The 23,492-nt window shown below is 45.1% G+C and overlaps 1 protein-coding gene and 1 long non-coding RNA gene across 2 annotated transcripts in view; both read left to right on the top strand.

The window, feature by feature from the left end:
* The first annotated feature begins 1,193 nt into the window (after positions 1 to 1,193).
* ENOX2 (ecto-NOX disulfide-thiol exchanger 2) overlaps positions 1,194 to 23,492 on the top strand; it is a 132,471-nt gene continuing 110,172 nt past the window's right edge. The window contains 1 exon segment of the mRNA XM_043491868.1: positions 1,194 to 1,327. Coding sequence (XP_043347803.1) covers positions 1,285 to 1,327 — 43 coding nt within the window. The 5' untranslated portion in view covers positions 1,194 to 1,284.
* Positions 13,175 to 17,794, top strand: LOC122455675. The gene is made up of 2 exons (XR_006274060.1): positions 13,175 to 13,911; positions 17,202 to 17,794. It is a non-coding gene; the product is annotated as an uncharacterized LOC122455675 (long non-coding RNA).

The following is a 23,492-nucleotide window of genomic DNA, read 5'->3' on the forward strand; positions in this document are numbered from 1 at the left end:
TTTCGTAGAAACATTCTACTTTGACATTCAGAGTAAACCCAGTAACTTTAGGGTGAAACCAATTTTGCAAGCCCTTGATATAGCCCTAAAGTAGGACATTATAAGTGCAGCTCGTTGGAACTGTAACCGGGGACAGGCTGCCTTCTGTCGCCTCATCATTTATTATTATTGGCATTGGACTATTACGATAATCACATTAACATAAAGAATGGAATGAAGAATGGTAAGATGCCATGCGCCTGACTTGAAGGGCGAGTAAAACTGGTAGGCTATTTTAAAGTATTACTGGTACAAAAGCAGACGTCCAGGTAGAGACGGTGCTCTAATAGCACTCTGGGGGGCAAAAGCAATGGTTGTTCAGCCCTAGCCGCCATGCCCTGATGTTGAGTGCTTAGCAGGCCCCCTGACAAAGGAGTGCTGGCACAATTTGTACAGTAGGGTACTGAGAGCCATTGACTCAAACTGTAAACCCTGCACAGATGGAAACCACTGGAGCCCCCCTAGCTCTAGCCCCTATGCCCTGAATGGTCTCCGGATACTCTGGCTGCTATAAGAACAGGAGGACTTGTGGCACCTTAGAGACTAACAAATTTATTTGAGCATAAGCTTTCGTGAGCGACAGCTCACTTCATCGGATGCATTAACTGTAGCTCACGAAAGCTTATGCTCAAATAAATTGGTTAGTCTCTAAGGTGCCACAAGTCCTCCTGTTCTTTTTGCAGATACAGACTGACACGGCGGCTACTATGAAATCTGGCTGCTATGGCAACCTTCACTGCGGTTGGCCCCGGGGCCGTCGCCATGGTTTCCACGCACGCCTGGTCACGCGGAGCTACGACGGTCCCGTCAGAGGCCGTGTACGTGGCTTTGTAACGGGCCTGCGGCGCCCCCATCGGGCGCTCTCCGCTCGGACACCCCCGCTCAGGCCAGCCGGTGCCTTGCGGGCAGCGGGGCAGGCCGGCTGCGGGAGATGCGCGGGGCCCGTTGGGACTTGCAGGGCGGGCTGCTCTACGGCAGCCTAGCGCGTCTCCCTCCAGAGTCCGCTCTGGGGTACAGCCGCTCCGGCCTAGGTTACCCAGAAGGCCTCGCGTCCGGAGTCCTAACGGCCAATCAGAGAACGAGTGCCCCCACCCCAAGAAACTACCTTGCCCAGCATGCCTCAGGGTTGACGGCGCACGCCTGGTGAGCGGTGGCCAATGGGAGGCGGCGCAGGCCGCTTTGGGGCGGGGCTGTCTCTGCGGCCTCTGCGGGGCGCAGGCTGGGGAGCTGCTGGGCGTGCTGCGGATGTATAAGGAGTATCGGGGCTGCGCGGCCCGGAGGGCGGCAGGTGAGGGACCAGTTGGGGCGGAGGGAGCTCCCGCTCCGGGTATCAGCGGGGTGTATGTGTCCCTGGGGGCGCGAGGTTCCGGGCCGGGCTCCCCGGGCTCTGGGGGTGAGGGAGGCCCAGGGCAGGGACGCTTGGCCGGAGCATCACCCCGCTGCCCGTGCTGGGTGAGAGCTAGGAAGAGAGGCCTTGCCTGGGGCCTCGTGCCCGAAGCGATGGGCTGGAGTCACTGCTCGGACAGAGCACTGCTGAGGCGGAGGTGTGCGTCTGAGTCTGCAGGCAGCCCGAAAGGCTAGCTCCGAGCAGGATGTGAGCCCTGTGTTCATTGCACAGCCCATTGCTGGCTGTTGGGGTCAGTCCTGGGGGTGCACTCTTGCTGATTTCTGATGGAAAGGGGTCTCTCTCTCATCATGCTGCTGCTTGTTTGGGAGAGGTTCCCCTCCTTCTTAACTCCAGGTGCAGAGAGAGGAGGGGGGCAGTACTACAACACAGTGCTACAGGGGAGCCTAAGTCGTGGTGTGTGCTTGGGATCCCATACTGTCTCAGTTCAGCCCTATGTACCTGCTTTTCCTTTACACCTGTACCCAAAATACCCAGCTAGCAAATCCTGTGTGCACCACCCAAATGGGTATTCATTCAGGCTTTTTACCCTCTTATGTTCTCAGCCTTGGCTTTACTGCCTTGGCTTTTTCTGTTGGGGCTTGCTTCTGAAAGGCCATTTTTTGTGTTTGTATATGTGTTATATTCCTTGTGTTTCACAGGCCTATTTGCCCCTCAGGCCTATCTAGCTATGTAACACTTCTTGCCATGACCAAAAACTTTACAGATTTCTTGGCAACTAACTTTGTTCCAGAGCTTTCAGCTCTCTCAAAATCCTCTTCTTGTAGCAAAGATCCATTTTTTTCAGAGTTCTGTGTTTGTTTGTCTCCAGCAAGAGAACTTCTGATAAGACACTGAAACTAGTGTGCAAATTCACTAGCCAGCTGTTTTGTAACTTTAACATAATTGAGTGGTACATTGCCTCGTTTGGCAAAATTCTCAATATTTTAGACCAGAAATTAAAATTCCATGACAGTTGAGAATTAAGTTATCATAGACTTTGTCTTTGGTATTTGTATAAAATAGATAATATGAAGTTATGGGGTATTAGTTGGTGTCAGCGACAGACCGTGAAATCACTCTAGGGAGCAGGATGACCAGTTCCTTACACACCTATCTACAATGTGCTTGCGTGGGTGGGTGGGGGGAGAAAGCTGTGTAATGATGGGAGACTTCAGTAGCTTAGATATTAGTGATCATGACTTGGTCACATTTATAATGTGCAGGCAGATTAAAGTCCAGACCAGTAATATATATATTTGGTGCTTTAATAGGGCCATTTCATAAAGCTGAAAACAGTGATGAGCCAAATCAGCTGAAAAATTCATCCAGAAAAATAATTGGGAATAATTAGAGAGCACCTTCCTAGATGCTCAAAAAGCCAAAATTGAGGAGGAAGTCTGTACTGGTTAAAAAAAACAACCTGGTTTAGGGGGGAAATAAAGGCATCTGTAAAAGCATTTTATATTGTTGATCGTAATGCTTATAAATCAGAAGTTTGGAATTGTAGTAAATTGGTAAGGGAAGCCAAGGAACACAAGGAGAAATCTATGGCTTGCAGAATTAAGGACAATAAGGAGGTGTTTTTTAATATATTGGGTACAAAAAGAATCCTGAAAATGGTATTAGTCTATTACTAGATGGAAATGGTAGAATTAGCAATAGTAATGCAGTAAAGACTGAAGTGTTCAATAAATATTTTTCTGTATTTGAGGGGGAAAAACAGATAATTTTTTCATTATTTTGCAATAATACTCTTAACACTAGTATCTCTGGAGCATGTTAGACAGAAGCTACTAAAGGTGGACATTTTTAAATCAGCAACTTCAGATAACTTGCATCCAACAGTTTTAACAGAACTAGCTGAGGAACTTGTTGGACTATTGATGCTGATTTACAATAAATCTTGGGACACTGGAGAAGTTCCAGAAGACAGGAAAAAAAGCTGATGTTTTGCCAATATTTAAAAAGGGTAAATGAGATGACCAGGGTAGTTACAGACCTGTCAGTCTGACATTGAACCATGCTTAATCAAGAACTAAAGGAAGGTAATGCAATTAATGCAAATTAACATGGGTTTCTAGAAAATAGATCCTGTCAAACTAATTTTATATATATATTTTGGATGAGATTACAAGTTTGGTTGATAAAGGTAATAGCATTGATGTAAAATACTTAGACTTCACTAAGGCCTTTGCCTTAATGCTGCATAACATTTTGACTTAAAAAAAACAAACAAACAAACCAAAACCTAGAATGATATAAAATTAACATGGCACACATTAAATGGATTAAAAAATGGTTAATAGGTCTCAAAATGTAATTGTAAATGGGAAATTGTCATTGAGTGGGTGTGTTTCCAGTTAGGCCACCGCAGGGATCAGTTCTTGGCCCTACACTATTTAACATTTTTATCAGTGACCTGGAAGAAAATGTGAAATCATCACTGATAAAGTTTGCAGGTGACTCAAAAATTTAGGGAGTAGAAAATAATGAAGAGAACAGGTCACTGATACAGAACAATCTGGATTACTTGGTAAAGCGGGTGCAAGCAAGCATTGTGCATTTTAAAATGGCTAAACGTACACATCTAGGAACAAAGAATGTAGGTCGTACTTACAGAATGGGGGACTCTATCTGTAAAAAAGATATGAGCATCATGGTGGATAATCAGTTGAACATGAGCTCCCAGTGTGACAGTGGCTGGAAATGCTAATGTAATCCTTTGATGCATAAATGAGGATCTTGAGTAGGAGTAGAGGGGTTATTTTACCTCTGTATTTGGTAATGGTGTGACCATTGCTGGAATCCCGTGTCCAGTTCTGGTACCTGCAGTTCAAGAAGAATATTGATCAACTGGAGGGAGTTCAACCAGAGAAGAGCCATGAGAATTAAAACGCTTGGAAAACATACCTTATAGTGATAAACTCAGAGAGCTCAATCCACTTAGCTTAATAAACAGAAGAAAAGGAGGGACTTGATTACAGTCTGTAAATATTTACATGGGGAACAAATATTTAATAATAGGCTCTTCAGTCTAGTAGAGAAAGATATAACACAATACAATGGCTGGAAGTTGAAGCTAGACAAATTCAGACTGGAAATAAGGTGTAAATTTTTAAGTGAATGTAATTAACCATTGGAATAGCTGACCAAGGGTCGTGATGGATTCTCCATCACTGACAATTTTTAAATCCCGATTGGATGCTTTTCTAAAAGATCTGCTCTAGGAGTTATTTTGGGGGTGTCTATGGTCTGTGCTGTACAGGAGGGCAGTCTAGATGATCACAACTGTCCTTGGAATTTGTGTATGTATAAAGTACAGCAAAGGAGATGGAAACCCACAATTTTGATTTAACAGGATGAGATGTGACCAGGTCGTTTCTTTACTGAGTTTCTGTTATTCTAGAACAGTGGTTCACAAACTTTTTTTTTTTTGCAGACCATTTAATGATCTTTCCAAGTGTTGTTTGTACCATTAGCTAACTATTGTAAAGTGCTTTGGATAAAAGCGCTATATAAAAAAAAAACCTTAATAATAATTTTTTTTTGTTCCTCAAATAAAAGCACAACGGATATTTTAATATCTATAGTCTTGCCTTTCTAATGCAATGGGTGTGCCCTCTCTCCCCCGCTGGGGCAGCCCCTGAGCTGGGGCTGGGAAGGAGTGGGGTCTCTCCCAGGCAGCCGCCTCTTTCTCTGGCCGCTGCAGCCCTTCATGTCCCAAATTCCCGCCCACCCCCTCTTCTCACCCCACTATCCCCTCCCACCTACTCTCTATTCCCCCCAAGGCCACCACCTCACCTTACATGTGCATCTTCTCCAGGGTACAGGCACCTAATTAGTGGAGCCGCACCTAACTAGTGGAGCATGGAGGCCCCGGGCTGGGCACAGGTCACTTAGGAAGGTGCTGGGAGTAGGTTCCCTGTACTCATCCTGAGTTAGGGGCATTGCTCGTGTCCCTTCCCCTGCTGAGTGGTCTACTAGGGCTCGGGAGCTCAGGGGAGAAACTCTGTTGCTGAGTTCCCTGCCAGGGGCCCAGGCTGGCCTGGCAGAATGTGCTCCCGCAGCCGCAGCCCCATGGGAGCTGGCAGGATTGGTCCTGGACCAGGGAGGTGGGGAAGGAAGAGTTCCTGCACCCAGAGGCAACATGTGGGCTGGTCACATGCCCCCACCCTCCCCCGAACTTTTAAATTGTGCCCCCCCACTGTCAACAGTTACATGTTGCCTCTGGAGATAGGGGAAGTATTAATGCTGTTATACCAGCTCTGGTAAGACCTCATCTGGTCACCCATTTTCAAGAAAGATGAATTCCATCTTGAACAGGTGCAGGAAAGGGCTTCTGAGATGATCAGTGGAATGGAGGATCTATCTCAGGGGTGGCCAGCCTGTGGCTCCGGAGCTGCATGCAGCTCTTTAGAAGTTAATATGTGGCTCCTTGTATAGGCACCAACTCGAGGGCTGGAGCTGCACGTGCCAACTTTCCAATGTGCTGGGGGGTGCTCACTGCTCAACCCCTGGCTCTGCCACAGGCCCAGCCCCCACTCCACCCCTTCCCTTACTCTTCCCTGAGCCTGCCGTGCCCTCACTCCTCCCCCCCTGCCCACAGAGCCTCCTGCACACCACGAAATGGCTGATTGGGAGGGAGGGAGGGAGGGGAGCTGATGGTGGGCTGCTGACATATTACTGTGACTCTTTGGAAATGTATATTGGTAGATTCTGGCTCCTTCTCAGACTCAGGTTGGCCACTCTGGTCTATCTTATATGAGGAGACTACAATAGCTTGGCTTGTGAAGCCTAGCAGAATGGAGGCTGAGAGGGAATACGATTGCTTTCTATGAATACATCATTGTATTCATACATTGTTCTCTATTCTGAGTCTGATTTGGATGTGTGGTTCAGGAGAGAAGGATTTCACTCTCTATTTAGCTCCTCAGCCATTCTTCACAGAGGACTGTCATTGCTAATCTTCTTCAGTGAGGGTTTAAGGAGTCAGTTTGATTAAGAAGAGATGTTTACTTACAGGGGGAGAGAAATGGCACTACTCAACCAACTCATGGCTGAACAAAGGCATGAGGACTGCAGTGTGGTTCAGGAGAGTCTTTATCTCTGTAACACTCTTCCCCTTGTGTGGGAGGTTAAACTTACCACTGAGTACATCTGTGTCTATTTCCTCTCAGAATGGTAACTTTATTTCAGATGAGTGAGAGATTGGAAAAGATTTTGACTCTTGACAAAATCAACAAGGCCTTCCAGGTTCAGTGGCCAACAAAATACCAACATGGATGTTGTCTGCCTTTGTCAGTGCCTCAATGGTCTTTCCGGCCTTCTTCATGCCCAAACTGTTCTCCCCTTTGTGGCAAGGGGTTAGTCCTTGACCCCATATTGCAATAGCTCAACAGTTCTCATAGCTCTTCTCTTGGCTGAAATGGGCCTGCAGCCTTTTTTCAGGCTCCCCTTTGGAGGGTCTTGCAGGAGACTTCTTCCCATTGCATATTTCATGTGTCTTGTGGGAGAAAGACCATTATCTCTTCTCCAGTGTCTTTGCAGTCAGTGGAAACAGCTGTGCCTTTTCCTAGGGCAAGAGGGTTAACTCTTTCCCTGCCAGCTTAAAACAGGGACAGCATGCTAGGTCATATACCTCCTCCGCTAGGACAGTAGGTATCCATGTAAGTAGTAGAAACCCAGTTCCCTGCCAACCCAAGCATGACGTCTAACACCCTATTGTATGTCACTTAAGAATTACTTAATTATGCACATGAAGAACAACCTGCTGTGTTTAGAAGAGATCATGTAACCTGCCAGTTGAAGGGAACCTCCATGTAGGATTCTGCATCTTCACTCTGAAACACGCTACAACCTCTCATGGACTCAAAAACTGGATGCTGCCAGGAGTGGCTGTAACAGAAGAGTGTGTGCTTGCACTCCAGCAGCATGTCTGCTTATTTAGATCCCATGTGCCTGCCAGTGTGAAGCATACCTCTCAACCTTCAAGCCTACCAGTGTGCAACACCTGCAATCCGAGCACATGACAAATGACTGAAGTGTGAAATGACAATTCTTGTCATCATTTACTGATTGTCATAACTAAGGCTACAATTCTGTTACGGAGGTCACAGATTCCCAGATTTTAAGAGATGTCCAAGAGTTCTGGAAAATTCCAATAGAAGTATTAGATTTGAGGGGAAAAAAATGAGAAATTGCTTATTTCCTTTAAAATATGCAGTACAAGTGTCAAAAATACCATTTTGTTCCCCATTGTTGCCAGGGTCGGTATTCGGGGCTAGCAAGCTGGGCAATTGCCTGGGGCCCCACACCACAGGGGGCACCGCAAAGCTAAGTTACAGGTGGTGGGGCTTAGGGTTTCTGGGGCAGTGGCCCAGCAGGGCCTGGGCCTCTGCTTTCCGAATTGTAGAAAGCTGTAACTGTTAGAATGTAAAAGGGTCATTTACTAACAATTAATCTTGTCAGTAATCAAAATTATATAAAGTTTAATAGGCCATTTAAGAGCTGCTGTATTGGTGTAGTGGAAGCTGCATTACTGTGTGTACATTCCTGTGATTTTATTGTTTGTTGCCCACCTCCTGTCTGTGACTTTTAATAAAAATTCCCCGGGCCAAAATCATAGCTGTAATTATAACTTCAGTACAAAATCTCTTTTAAAGAGGTCTTCTCACTGTGTGAATAACATACAACCATAACATCTCTCACTAAGGCCAACAGCAGGGATTTAACCCTGGACCTTCAGATTCCCAGCTCACACCACTATCCGTTCAGCAACAGGAGTAACTGCTTACATCTTTGTAGACCAGCCCTTAGAGGAGGCCTTCTCACACTTTCTCAGTGGGTTACACCACTGTTTTATTTTCTAAACATGTTTTAAGTAAAAAATGTTTTTTCTCAATAATAGTCTAAAAAATCACTTCATCTGTCTAACTGATATAATGTGGATCAACACATGAGGAACAACTGTGAAGCAAGCAAGAGGCCACAGTGCTTCAGATTTTTTGCAAAAGGGGTTCAACTAAAGCAATTCATTCCTGTAAAATGGAACCTGTAATGCATTCTAACTATGGTGCAGCTACTGCTGCACGATAATAAAGATATTGTGGCCATACAGTTTCAGGTTGATAGGTAGAAAAAAAACTTACAGTAGAACCTCAGAGTTATGAACACCAGAGTTACGAACTGACCTGTCCACCACACACCTCATTTGGAATCGGAAATACGCACTCAGGCAGCAGCAGAGACCACCCCCCCACAAAAAAACAAAAACCAAACAAACAAACCCAGTACAGTACTGTTGAACGTAAATGACTTTTTTTTTTTTAAAAAAAAAGGAAAGTTTAAAAAAAATTTGACAAGGTAAGGAAACTGTGCTAGTTTAATTTAAATTAAGATGATTAAAGGCAACATTTTTCTTCTGCATAATAAAGTTTCAGAGCTGTATTAAGTCAACGTTCAGTTGCAAACTTTTGAAAGAACAACCATAACATTTTGTTCAGAATTACAAACAATCTCAATTCCCAAGATGTTTGTAACTCTGAGGTTCTATTGTAATACATACTGTTGTTTAAATAATCTTTATCAGAAACTGAATTTTAAAAAGTTAGTCAGCAAAAAAATTCAAGTAGATTGTCCTACATTGCTTTTGTCTAAAGACAGTAGTTACACGTAGTAGAATTTGTAAATCTAAATAACATACTAATTGATGGTTTTGAGTTACTATGATCAAGACAACATGAAGGCCCTAATCCTGCAAATACTTAAGAACATGCTCAATTTCACCTATATGAGCAGTGCAATTGAAGTAGATAGAATTACCCATGTGGCTAAGACTTTGACCTAAGTTATTTAAGAGTATTTTTCTCTTCTCAGGGCTTGTCTACATTTACTGGTAGATCGGCATTGCTACAATCGATGCAGCAAATGTTGATTTAGCAGGTCTGGCGAAGACATACTAAATCGTGGGAGAGAACTCCCTAGATAAATTGGAGGATTGGACCAAAAGAAATCTGATGAGGTTCAACAAAGACAAGTGTAGAGTTCTGTACTTAGGAAGGAAGAATCCCGTGCACCGCTACAGGCTGGGGACCAACTGGCTAAGTAGCAGTTCTGAAGAAAAGGACCAGGGGATTACAGTGGACGAGAAGCTGGATATGAGTCAGCAGTGTGCCCTTGTTGCCAAGAAGGCCAATGGCATATTGGGCTGTATTAGTAGGAACGTTGCCAGCAGATCGAGGGAAGTGATTATTCCCCTCTTCAGCACTGGTGAGGCCACACCTGGAGTATTGTATCCAGTTTTGGTCCCCCCACTACAGAAGGGATGTGGACAAATTGGAGAGAGTCTAGCGGAGGGCAATGAAAATGATTAGGGGGCTGGGGCACATGACTTATGAGGAGAGGCTGAGGGAACTGGGGTTATTTAGTTTGCAGGAGGGAAGAGTGAGGGGGGATTTAATAGCAGCCTTCAGTTACCTGAAGGTGGGTTCCAAAGAGGATGAAGCTAAGCTGTTCTCAGTGGTGGCAGATGGCAGAACAAGAAACAGTGGTCTCAAGTTGCAGTGGGAGAGGTCTAAGTTGGATATTAAGAAACATTATTTCACTAGGAGGGTGGTAAAGCACTGGAACGCTTTACCTAGGGAGGTGGTGGAATCTCCATCCTTAGGTTTTTAAGGCCCAGCTTCAGAGAGCTTTGGCTGGGATGATTTAGTTGGTGCTGGTCCTGCTCTGAGGAGGGATTTGGACTAGATGACCTTATGAGGCTCTTCCAACCCTAATATTCTATGATTTGTGTACTCCATCTCCCTGAGAAGCGTAAGGGAAGTCGACGGGAGAGACTCTCCCGTCGACACAGCGCAGTGTAGCTACTGCGGTAAGTGGATCTAACTACGTCGACTTCAGTTATGTTATATTGATTTACTGCAGTAGTGTAGATCTGCCCTCAGTGTATGAGGATGTTTGTGCATAGAAGAGAATCCTTGCTTGCCTCGCTTGTATAATTAATTTAAAAATTGTACCACATCTTGTGTATTCAAAAGGGTGCACTGTAAGTATGTGCAGGAAAAGTCTCTTAACAGTTATATCATGCCTTACAAACTTTTCAAAATAAGTAGGGTAGATGCCTATGCAAGATACTTGTCCTAGAAAAGCCTCTGTGAAATTTAATCCCTAATTCTGTTTACAAAATACACTGTGTGGAGCTAGCTTGCATGTGGTCATTTATATGTAGAGAATTGTCATCACTGTGATCAAATAACTGTGACATACGAGATTTCCTCCACAAAGTGCATCTGTTCAAAGCAGGTGAGTCCTATACTGGGCCATTTAGAATGCACCAGAATATGTAGTCTGCTGTTATTGTGCCCTTGTAACTCTTCTGAAGTAACTTCAGTATGTATTGGAGTGAAGACTTCTTTAATATGGTTGACTTGAACAAGATACCTTTAACTTTTAATTTACTTTTAATTAATATTGACTCTAGAGTTCAGTCAGCCAATAAACAGGGAGGAGCTTGATTGAATTTCTAGCTTTCCCCCTCTTTTTCCCCCCTCCCATCATTCTCAGGAGAAGCATTTACTTCCCCTTCTGTCATTGATGTTTATGATGCAGATGATAAAGGTATGTTTCTGGATAAGGAGACCCATCAGCAAAAAAACACATTTTCAGTGTGTGTGCTAGAGATTCTGTAAGTGTTCAATGTTGCAACCTTCCAATGGATATTAAGAGACAGTTATTTAATGCCTGGCTGTTCAGTTTTTGTTTAAAATGATACCTGGGGTCTCAGGACACGAGTATTTTTAAGATCAAGTTCAAGATTGATGATTTTTATACATGCTACTAGAGTCCAGGTCATGTAACCTTTTCCCTCCCTGAACTCAATTTTTGAGTCAAATTTTCTGGCATGCTAGATTTGACTTCTGTTGGGAGCGAGAGAAAGAGAGGACTCAGACACAAGTGCATTTTTATTAAATTATCAACACTTTTTACATATGCAAAGCTTAAAATACATTTAAACTTATCACTTAAGAACCGTGCTTATTGTGAAAGAGTGAAATTCTCTTAGGCCCCAGCAGAACATCAGCTTTTCCAAATAGCTCCTCAGACAAAAGCCTGTATATACAGATAACCTTTCTACAAGGCCTAACACACTCTGGACATATTATTGGACCAGCTTCTGGGGCAGGGAAACTAGTTCTGTAGTTGAGGACTCTTACCTTTAACTTCATATAAAAATATTCTGCCCCCATCCCCTAGATGTATAGATCAAAAGGCTGAGCAACAGCATTCCAGGTGATATCAACTTTGGGTTAGGAGAGGAGAGGTGGCCTCTGAGGGTCTGGTCAGTGATGAAACTCTCATGTATTTCATTGGAACAGGATCAGGCCCTAAGGTAGCTAGAACACAAACTATGTAGGGCTTAAAAATCAAAGCCAACATCTTGAATTTCCCTCAGCCATGTATTGCAGGCTGGCATGGTCTTGAAGCACAACCCAAGTGTTGTGCAGTCCATGAGAAACACTCCAAGTGAGTGAACAGTCATAGTTTGCACCAGCTGAAGTTTCCAAATGGTCTTCAGCTGTAGCTCTAAGAGCACATCCCAGTAATCCGCCCTGCAGGTTTAAAAAAAAAAAAAAAGTATGGATGAATGTCAACCGTACATTCAAAAGAAGAGGTCATAATGTCCTCACCAAATAAATGTAAATCGGGCTGGGGAAAGCATTCTTGTATCCTGTTGCCAATTTACCAGTTTGGCACTTCTGAATATCAAAACTGACTTCCAGTCAAGAAACTCCCCCTCCCCCCACCCAAAACAGCTACAAATTTATCAAGACCATCTAGCAAGAGTTATGTTGCTTTTGATATTGCACTTCTTCTAAGAGGTCCATCATTACAGATTCCCAAACGTGGGTCTGTGCTCCAGTGCTGGAGTTTCTTCAGTTCAGCTTTCTAAAGTTGTTGTTTCCAGCAGGGGGTGTCTTGTGCCAGCTCCTGCTATGGAACACCAGCATCTCCTGTTTCTTCAGCAACCAGTTCCTTTCTTTCTCTGGCAGGTGAAGGAGCTCTCTAGCGTCACTGTTTCTGCTAATTCAGGCCCTATAGCTGTCTGTCTCTTAACACCTCATTAGTTTTTTCTGCCACAGGATTTTATTTTAATTGTCTGTCTGCTACTTTGAATCCTAGTTTCATTTAGAAGAAGAAAATAATCAGCAATGTTAGCAGTTGGTGGTGTTGCTTCTTTGCTGGCATTGGAAAACTTGTGCCTTGAGCAGCCTTCTATATCTATTAGCACGTCAGTTCTCTTTTCTTGTTCCTTGGCACCATGTGAGTTGGTTGACTCATTAGGACTGTACTTCAGCTTGCATGGATGACTCCTGTTTTCTCTTTTAGGACTGGAAAAGAAAAAGCCCACTGGCTTTAAGAAGTGTTCTGAATGTGGTTGGACTATGTCCATCAAAGACAGGCATGACTGCGGTATCCTGTACCTAGGAATGAAGTATGATAGGCTTGGCTGTTAGAGTGCCTCTCAGATATCAATGTAAGCAGTCAAGTCTTGGATGGGGTGCCCTAAAAGCTCTTCTGGCTTCCTCTCATGCTTCCTGTAAATTCACTGAGAGGGTAGCTTAGAATTTCCTGAAGACTTCAGCCCTTGAATCAACTGGAGTTGTGCGTCCTAGCCTCATGTGAAGTCTTCGTTGATTTGGTGAGAAGTACTGGAGCTCCACTTTGATATCTTTTTAAAATAAGTCAGTGAGAGCTAGGGTGTTGGTGACACCAGTAGTTGAGACTTCAGTGCACTTTGTGCCTCAGAAGTGATCTGCAAAGCTTTTTTGAGTTTGTTCATTTTTACAGTTTCTCAGGGTTTGTGAAGACCCACTGCTGCTTTTTATTTAGTTTGTCAAAACCCATGTCTTCATGACCATTAAAACTGAAAATAGTGTCTCTGACCCTCCCCCCCCCCCGAAAAACACAAATGAAAGGGATGTAAAATCTGCCCTCTGCTGACATGCAGAATTGATGCAAACAGCCTTCCCCTCTCCATAATACTCTTTACATATATATTACTATAGTGTTTGTTTAAAGTTGTTACATTGCTTAGGTCTACCTTCCAATATAGAAAGCATGGAGGGGATAATGCTTGGAGACTAGAAGGAGCTCTGATTAGTCAGTGATTGACATGTCTGTAGGATTTAGACTGTCATTGTTTCACAGAAAAGGAAGTTCAATAAATTGCTGAGGCCAGTGGGGTGTGTCCAAAAGGCAAACTTTGAGGAGGCATAACAGCCAAATAAAAAAAAAAAGAAAGAAAGAAAGAGGGGTGGTGGTGGAGAGATACCGACTTGAAAACATATGGGAGCTGTTAGAAATATTCATCAAAGTTTTGCAGGTCAACTTTAATGTGTTAGTCTTGTGTTTTGTTTCAAAGTTTCATTGAACAAGACATCACTACTTCTGTAGTCTAGAGAGAAGTGTCTCTTTGATTGCAGGTATGCAACTGGCTCTATCCTCTACTTCTGGCAGCAAGCACCTAACATCTCTAGGGACCCAGGCTCCAATTTCTAGTGAGTTGGTGTACCAGTTATTTGACAGAAATAGACAAAAGAATATGTTCAAACTGATGTCTTCATTTAACAAGACTGCTTTGCTAGTGTCAAGGCTGATTCCACACTCTGGCACTTCAAGTGCAGAAGGTGGGGGCCTGCAAGGATTCTAAAAATTTATTCTGGCCACTCCAGGCTGGTATTAAACTCCCAAGGTTACAGCTTTTCTCTGACCTTGGATGGGTAGATGCTGCCACCACCCAAATGCAAAAAATCCCCCTTTTTTCCCAGGAAGGTGCACTTGGGAATTCCTCCCTGTGGGGTATCCTCAAGCCCTTTAACCCCCCATCCGGGGAAAAGCTGAGAAAGAAAAACAAAGGAAATCAGCTGTTGTGACCAGCTAATTAAACAACATATCCACAAACCTCTTAGGACCCAAAAACCCCAATTCTGTTCTTAAAAAAGGGAAATTTTATTAAAAACAAAAAGAAAGAAAATACATCTGGAACTTAGGTATTGCTAGATTTAAAAAGAGCAATTCTAATAATTAAGCATCAAGAATGGTTTTCTTGAGGTCCAGCTTAAAGGTTACAAGGAAAACAAAAGCATTTGGGGTTAGCACAGAGGAGTCCACAAGCTTTAATCACATCTTTTTAGACATTTTCTAATCTACTTACATATCTAGGGTTTCAGATTGAGTAGTTTTAGATATATCTGGTGATTTTTCATACCTGGTTCACAGCTTTAGCCCTGTTTTGCTCTGTCCCCTCTCTCTGGAGAACAGCAGCAGACAGACAAAAGGGGAGTCTTGTTTCAATTTTAAAAATTTCTAGCTTTCCCATTGGCTCTTTTGGCCAGTTGCCCCTCACTTCCCTTTATCTATGCATGCAGTCAGTCTTTTTAACCCTTTACAGGTAAAGCAAGTAGAGAACAGCTACTAACAGGGATTTTATAGCTAACTGGCTGGCTGGATGTCCATAAAAGATAGCTACCTTCCTCCCCATTCATTTATCACAGCTTTCATCAAAGATTTTTGTGCTGACCCCACTACATTCTATTCTGTATAGGTTTCTTTTCTGCACTCACAACTAGTATCTTGTCCTGACAGTACTAAGAACCCTTGAAATTGTGAGAGTGTTTGAATTTGAGCTTGTGCCTCAATTACTCTGAAGCAGTTGGAGCTTGTCTTGATGCTAGTGGCCTGTGCACAGCATCAATGCAATAGTCTGCAGGGCCTATTAGAGACAAAGGGGCTGATGATGATGATGTTCAGGAGTGAAATTCTGACAGAAGTTCTGAATACAATTATATTTTTACCGGAGGCGAAGGCAGAGGGAATAACACTTCTGCAGATGATAAAGTGTTAATGTCAGTTTGGTTTTGGCCTTGTTTCACTTTGGAGACAATCCAGGTCCACAAAGCAGATATTTCAAGGCACCTGGAGATGGTTCCCTTTGAAATGTCTATCCATTACTTTCTGAGCTTATTGATGAAGGTGTGGAAGTAAACTTATTACAGGTACTCAATAGAAAGCATCTTCTGCTTAGAGAACCCAGTAGCTATTCCTCACCATGATAGCCTGGTGCTGGTGTTTGCAGCATCCTTAGATAAGACTTAGTAGATTTTCAGTATACTGTTTCCAGGCTTTTTCTGAGACTCCAGATGTCTTTTGACATATTTTAAGAGCTGTAACGCATGAAGTTCCTCTGTGAAATGTCGATCCCTCACAGGGGCACAGTTTAAGCTGTAGAAGAGGCCTTGCTTTCTTTTTTTAAATGTTTTTGTTTCTGTGCAGCAAAGAGAAGTAGGATGAGCGATCACATCTCTCCTTATTTGATACAGCTTCATATAACCATTAACTCCACCTAGAACATCTCCTTCTCCATTTTAAATAGAAATACTAGCAGGGTATTTTTCCTGAGAGGTTCTCAGCTTTTACAATGTGCTGTCTTCATTTAGTCTGCAAGAACCTGGATTTGTTAACTTTTCCAGCATGTACTTGCTTTTTGGGAGTGAAGGCATGTTTGTGGAGGGGTTAAGTTGGGAATGTAGAGGGTTTGGATCCAGGGTGTGGTGGTACAGGGTAGGATTATTGATGATGAATGGGTACTTTTGGAAGTAGATAAATGGATTTAAAAAATTGACTTATAGTTGTGTGGAAACAGCACAATATCAAGAGCAGGTGTCCTTTGCTCATGGTAAATCACTGAGGGCAGCTGTCTCTTGTCTATCTCAAGTGGCTCCATTTAGCAGGTCTCCACATGGAGGTTCAGCAGTAGCCATATGATATGGGGACTTTTGAAGGGGGAGGAGGGTAGGTGAAGTAGGAAGTCATTTCTGCAAACTAGCTTCTTTCCTTCTTTCAAGTATGAAGCTCAGGCATTGTCATAGGGGAGAATATAGGGTTTTTTATGCCCACAACAAAAACTGCTTCACTTGCCAAAGTTTGGGTGACGGACTTGTTGTGATGAAAGTGTATCAGGCTTCAAGGTGTTGCTTAGAGTCCTTTTCTTACTGTTATGGCATTAAGAAATTAGCCATGCTTCTTGGGCTTTATGGTAAAGTACCTGGCCTGCTTTTAGCATAGTGACCTCACTGCAGAAATCCTTCCACACACTTCCAAACGACCCAAAATGGAGAGAACTCAAGAACTGGAATTCCAAAGTCAGATGGCCTTTCATTTAGGGAATGTTCTCTCTCTCCCCTTCTATTTATTTAATGGTAAAAAAAAAAAAAAATTCTTCAAAAGAAACAAGTTGTTTTGAAAATCTCTTGCTGATACCAAAAACCTCTATACCTGAAAGAGAAAACAGTAGTCAGTCATGCAAGCTAATGGAGTCCTAATGTGTCAATCAACACATGTGTTGCCGGGGAACACAGTTAATCTGCTGTTTGGATTTTAGTTAACCAGTGATTAAGATTATCGCTGCTCTTTAAACAAATGCAAGAAGTATGGATAACTTCTGTCTTATTGTTGTGTACTGCAAGCAGGAACAAATCAGTTATAAACTTTCCTGGTCTTGGATGACATCTGCCTGGCATATCCTGGCTACCAGTTCTCCTTCCTCTGGCAGCAAGGCTGCTTACACTGCTGTCTCCTGTTATGTCAGTTGTAATCACGGTAATACAGAAATGCTTTAGTTTGCACTTGATTGGACAGAAGCCAAACAACAAAGACAGGGAAGAGAGAATATATTAGGAATTAAGTGATGCTTCTTCCTTCCTTTCTTTCCCAGGAATCTTAAATCTTGACACAGCAGAGGTTTTTTTGTTAGGATTCAACTGACCTGCTATCATGATGTCCCAACTGGTCCAGATGAATCAAAATTTTTTCCCAGGGTGGCAGATGAGATCAACTGATGTGAGAAACTGTAGCACCATATTTTGGTGTTTACACCCTATCCACTATTGTAATAAAGTTTGTATAAGGTATGCCTTGAAAGGGTCATTTGAAAACTCATAATTTGCTGGTCTGTATTGTCCTGGTAAAATAAGTTGCAACATTGTATGTGAAGTTATAAAAATCCCTTTTAGAGTGTACATGTTTCAAACACCACATCCCTGCCCATGCCGAAGCTGACAAACAGATCTGTCCTAAACAAAGGAATGTGTGCTCCTCTTAATTTGCATTTAAGTAGTAAAAAGAGTCATCAAGCAGGAAAGAAAGACAAAGGAAGTTCAAACATGTTTAAAACCAGCAGGGAACATCCTTCCACATAGATTCTTTCTTTGTTTCCTGGAAATGTTTTCAAGAGGGGGACTGAGGCTATGTCTATACTGCAGAGTTTTGTCGCCAAAAGTTGTGCCGTTTTAATTAAAGTGCTTTAATCAAACAGTTGTTGCATGTCCACACTATGCTCCTTGTGTCGGCAGAGTGCGTCCACAATAGCAGGTCTTGCATCGACACAGAGCAGTGCACTGTGGTAGCTATCTCACTGTGCAACTGGCTGCAGGGTGCTTTGGGAAGGGTTTGCAATGCCTCATGGGGCAGGTACAGCGTCGCATGATGGAAATTTCTCAATCCAGTTGTTCCATGGGCCTCCTGCTAGATTGCCAGCTGCTTTTCAACTGAAGTGTGCGTGGAGGAGAGGGGCAGAGTGTGTGATAGGAAGTGTGTATGTGTGAGGAGAGACACTGCTGGGGGAATGTGTGTGTGGGAGTGTGTATGTGAGAGAGAGAGAGTGTGTGTGTGTGTTGGGGGAGAGTGAGCTTGTCGGCACGCTGACTTATAAATTCAGACAGCCGCCAGAAGCAACCAGTCCTGAGGCAGTGGATGAGGGACACCCCTGACATCAGCCCCCCACTTCCCTCCCTGGCTCTGCACAGCCGTGTCTCTTTCACACACACACACACTCTCTCTCTCTCACACACTCACTCTCACACTCACTCACACTCACACTCACACTCACTCACACACTCGAACATTCCATGTTAATGATTTGCTCTTCGTTGCCCAGAGCAGAGCAGCACGCTCAGCTGTCAGAACAGAGCTTTGAAGGGGGAGGGGCGCATACCTGTAGGGCTGTTGAGTTAAAAACAATGAGCAGAACGGCATTGTGGGATACTGGAGGAGGCAGTTCTAGCGATATAACAAACAGAAGTGTCAGCGCTGACACTTTGTCGTTTTAACTTTGCTACAAAAAGCTTTATGCCTCTTGTAGAGGTGGTTTTATTTTGTCGTTGAAACTGAAGTTTGGTCGCCAAAAGTGGCATGGCAGTGTGTCCACCTCCACTGTTTTGTCTTTTGGCGACAAAACTCTGCAGTGTAGACTAGGCCTGAAACGATAAAAAGGAGGGACAAACACCCCAAGGCATTCCTCTGTCTTTCCCTACCCATCACATTCAGTACGCTTGAAGAGACAAAGGAAGCAGCTGTTAGACTCTGGGGGCTTGTCTACACTGGCAAGTTTTTGTCACCAAAAACTGCCTTTACCGCATTAGGTAACCCGGGGGGCGTGCAGGGGAACCGCTCCCCGCCCCAGCTCACCTCTGCCTCCCTGGGCCTGAGTGCGAAGCCGCCACCTGCTTCTCAGCCCGCCCCGGCTTCCTGCGCAAACAGCTGATTCGTGTGAAGCAGGGGGGCGGAGAAGCGAAGCGGGGCAGCTCATTCAGGGGAGGAGGAAGAGCGGAGCTGAGGTGAGCTGGGGCCAGGCGCGGGGCGGGGAGCTGCCGGTGGGGGTTCTGCACTCACCAAATTTTCCCCATGGAGGGTTCAGCCCTGGAGCACCCAAGGAGTCTGCGTCTAAGGCGCCACTTTTGAAGTGATCAGTGGGGGGAGCGGCCGCTCCCCCTGCTCCCCCCCAGCTACGCTACCCCACCCCTAGGAGCCAGAGAGGGACCTGCTGGATGCTTCCTGGGAGCTGCCCCAGGTAAGCACTGCTGGGACTCCCCACCTTGCCCCCCAGCAGGTCCCTCTGACTCTTAGGGGCGGGGTGCGCACCCACTACGGTGGGGCACGAGACCCTCCTGCCCGGTTCTGGGGGCAGTGAGGGGACAGGGGAGGGGGATGGATGGGGCAGGGGTCCTGGGGTGGGCATCAAGGAACGCGGGGGGTTGGATGGGGCAGGAGTCCTGGGGTTGGGGGTGGACAGCGACCCCCTCATGGGGTGAGGAGGGAACCGGTTGTTAAGATTTTGGCAGCTCATTGCTGGAACCACCCAGTTTTGGTGACCAAAAACTTCTACCTCTGTGAGAGACTTTTGTCTTTTCCTCTCCCTTTATTGTTGACAAACAGCCAGTCTAGACACCACAGCTTTTTTTCCAATTTTATTGCCTCCAGAAATTGTCCCACAATTCCCATGCTACTGCTCTGTTCAGCGGTTTGAACTCCGCTGCCCTGCAGCCTTGCAGGGCCCGGAAATTTTAAATCTCATTTCCTGCTTGCTGGCTTCCCAGGTGAGCATGGCTGGCTATTGCACCAAATGTGCTCCCACTTGGACCACCACTGAGTTGTTGGATCTGATCAGCATATGGGGAGAGGAGTCTGTTCAGTCGTAGCTGCGAGTGACCCATAGGAATCGGGGGACACACAGGCAAATTTCTTGAGGCTTGTGCAAAAAGGGCTGTGATCAGGACATGCAGCAGTGCAGAGTGAAGATAAAGGAGCTGAGGCAAGTGTATTATGAGGCATGGGAGGCAAACCATTGCTCCGGTGGTGCACCTAAGACCTGCCACTTCTATAAGGAGCTGAATGTTATCCTCGGTGATGGCCCCACCTCCATTGCTGATTGCCCCATGGATATTTTGGAGGCAGCAGAAAGGGGGCGTAACCCAGAGGCTGAAATTCTGAAAGAAGAAGTTGAGCTAGAAGAGGATGTGGAGCTCCCAGCGGGGTCGCCCAGTGGGGCAGACAGCCAGGAACTTTTCTCCATTCCAGAAGTGCTCAGTGGGGAGCAGGAAACAGATGAGATGCCAGGTAAGTTGCTGTGGCTTGTGTAGGGAATTGAAAAGTGAGAGGCAGGTAGTGTTTTCTGTGAGCTGGACATTGCCCTGTGTAGCTAATCTGCATGGCCAAGCAGGGTGTCGATGGACATGGCGACCTGCAGGGAATCCTCCAGAGAGAGACTCTGGAAAGTTTCCAAGTGGTACTCGTGAATGCTCTGCTGCAGATTCCAAGGGATTATTAGTTCCCCCATTGTAGGAAACTGTACCATGCCATTTAGCAATCACTGGAGTTGGGACCAAAGTGGCACATAGCTGAGCTGTATATAGACCAGGGTGAAAGCTACAAGCATGCAGTAGTTGTGCCCTGGTTTCCCTGGTTACCTGCAGCAGTGAGATGTCAGCCAGCCGGTTAGCCGCCTGTGAAAAAGTGTGTGATAGTTTTAGAATGAGTTCACTGCAAAGCTGCCCTGCAAGCTGTGACCGTTTTATCTGTACGCACAACCACCTTCCCCCCACTCCCGACACTCACCGTGAACTGTGTGCCTGCCTAGAGTGTCGGTGAGAAAGTGATTTCTACTAGCAAAAGGCCCGTGTTTCAGTGTTTGCTGGAATGTAACAATCCCTCTTCTGTGCAGCACAGACCTTGAGGAACACACGATGCACCCAGCCGACCTGCTTTGGCAGATAAGGAAGAACCATAGGCACAGCAAAGAAGACATGTTCCGGGAGGTGCTGCAGGATGATGAAAGACAGACCAGGGAACGCAAAGAGTGCTGGGAAGCTGAAAGGCAGGACAGAAAAGAGAATGCAGCATTTGCTAGGCAAGCGACTGAGAGGATGATAAAAGTGATGGAGGATCAGACAGGGATGCTCAGGTCTTTGATACAGCTGCAGACTGAGCAGATCTGTGGTCAACCTCCACTGCAGCACATGCACATGCACAATTCTTTGCCAACCCCACCCCCCTCTACGCCCAGACATTCCTTGTCACTCCACCCCTCTCACAGCTTGCACAATGATCACTGGAGCTACATACAGTTGTGAGGTTTTACCTTTTTTAACAATAAATAAAGGTTAAGGTATTTAATGGTACAGCGTTTTTATTCTGTGTTCTACAAAAGCATATAGCAGTCAATTCACTCTCGGGAACAGGCTTCTAAAGCATTGTGTTGCACGGATCTTGGGCCCCAAAATTGTACGTGGATGTACCAGGGAAGCAGCTCCAAAGCAGACGTGTTACTGCCCCTCATTGTCAAAGAGGTTCCTCAAAGCCTCTCTGATAATAGCAGCCCTCTGGGCTCCTCTGACAGCCCTAGCATCTGGCTGTTCAAACTGTGCAGCCAAGCGCTCTGCCTTGGTGCTCCACACTTGAGCAAACATTTCACCCTTAGATTCACACAGATTATGCAAAGTGCAGCACGCGGTTATGACCACAGGAATATTATCCTCGGTAAGGTCTAGCCTGCCATTGAGACACCTCCAACGACCTTTCAAACAGCCAAAGGCACATTTGACTACTATGTGGCACCTGCTCAGCCTGTTGTTAAAACACTCCTAGCTGCTATCCAGGTACCCTGTGTCAGGTTTCATGAGCAAGGGCTATAAGAGGTAAGAACGGTCTCCCAGGATTAGTATGGGCATTTCCACATACCCCACTGTGATCTTGTGGTCTGGAAAGAAAGACCCTGCCTGCAGCTTTCTGTACAGGCCACTTTTCCTGAAGATGCATGCGTCGTGCACCTTTCCAGACCAGCCTTCATTGATGTCCATGAAACACCCCCAGTAATCCACAAGCTCCTGCAACATTATGGAGAAGTATCCCTTTCTATTGATGTATTCAGAGGCAAGGTGGTCTGGCACTAAAATTGGAATGTGTGCGCTATCAGTTGCCCCACCACAGTTAGGGAAACCCATCTCTGCAAAGCCATCCACTTTTTCATGCACATTTCCCAGAGTCACAGTCCTCCGCAGCAGGATGCAATTTATTGCCCTGCACATTTGGAGTAATACATCCCCGACCGTGGACTTTCCTACTCCAAATTGATTTGCATCTGACCCGGAGCTGTCTGGATTTGCCAGCTTCCACACAGCGATTGCAACATGCTTCTCTACGGAAAGGGCAGCTTTCATTCTGGTGTCCTTGCGCCGCAAGTCAGGGGCCAGCTCAGCACGTAGCTCCAGGAAGGTTGCTTTACGCATCCTAAAGTTCCGTACCCACTGGTCTTTATCCCACACCTGCATGACAATACGATCCCACCAATCAGTGCTTGTTTCCCTAGCTCAAAAGCGACAGTCTACTGTATGCAGCTGCTCTGTGAATGCACAAAGCACTGATAAGTAGCTGCTGTCCATATCACACTCGGTGCCTGCAATTCAACTTCTGTCAGTAACTCTGCTGCCATGCGCGATGTCCTCACAACAGTTAACAGCGCATAGGAGAGAAGTGCAGGATCCATCCTCTCACTGCAGATGCTGGCGCGCACTGCAAAAGACTGACAGTTGGAAAAATGGCATGAAAGGAAACCAGAAACCATTGGAGGGCTGGGACCCAAAGCGGTGAATGGCAGTACATTTTGCACATCCCAGGATGCCCCATGCTCCGTTTCTGCATTTCCACAACACCTAGCGATAGATGGTGTCGCCAGGCACTGTGGAGTACGTACCAACAGTCCATTGCTCTTCTTTGACTATGGTGGTGCCTCGAATGTGGACACAATCTGTTGACGGAGGGAGCAAATGTAGACACGCTTTGGCGACTTTGCTTTTGTCGTTTTTTTCGTGTCGACCTTAATTTCATCAGCAAAACTTGCCAGTGTAGACAAGCCCTGGGAGAGGGGTCCTGACCTGCACAATTTGGCCAGTCAGACTGCTTGGAATCTAATATAGTTTGTTAAATTAGGTACCAGTAAGTATTTTATCTTTATTTTTCTTGTAAACATTTCTGACTTACGCCTCATTACTCAAAATCTCTCTCTTTGTAGTTAATAAAGTTATTTGATTGTTGTATCTAATCCAGTGTGTTCAAACTGAAGTGTCTGGGTAGCTCCATTTGGGGTAACAAGTTGTCTGCATATTATTCCCTTAAAGGGATCATACATTTAATATAACTTGTAATGTCCAAGAGAGGGCTGGGCAGTACAGGA

The sequence above is a fragment of the Dermochelys coriacea genome, chromosome 9 (assembly GCF_009764565.3).
Source record: "Dermochelys coriacea isolate rDerCor1 chromosome 9, rDerCor1.pri.v4, whole genome shotgun sequence".
Classification (NCBI taxonomy): Eukaryota; Metazoa; Chordata; order Testudines; family Dermochelyidae; genus Dermochelys; species Dermochelys coriacea.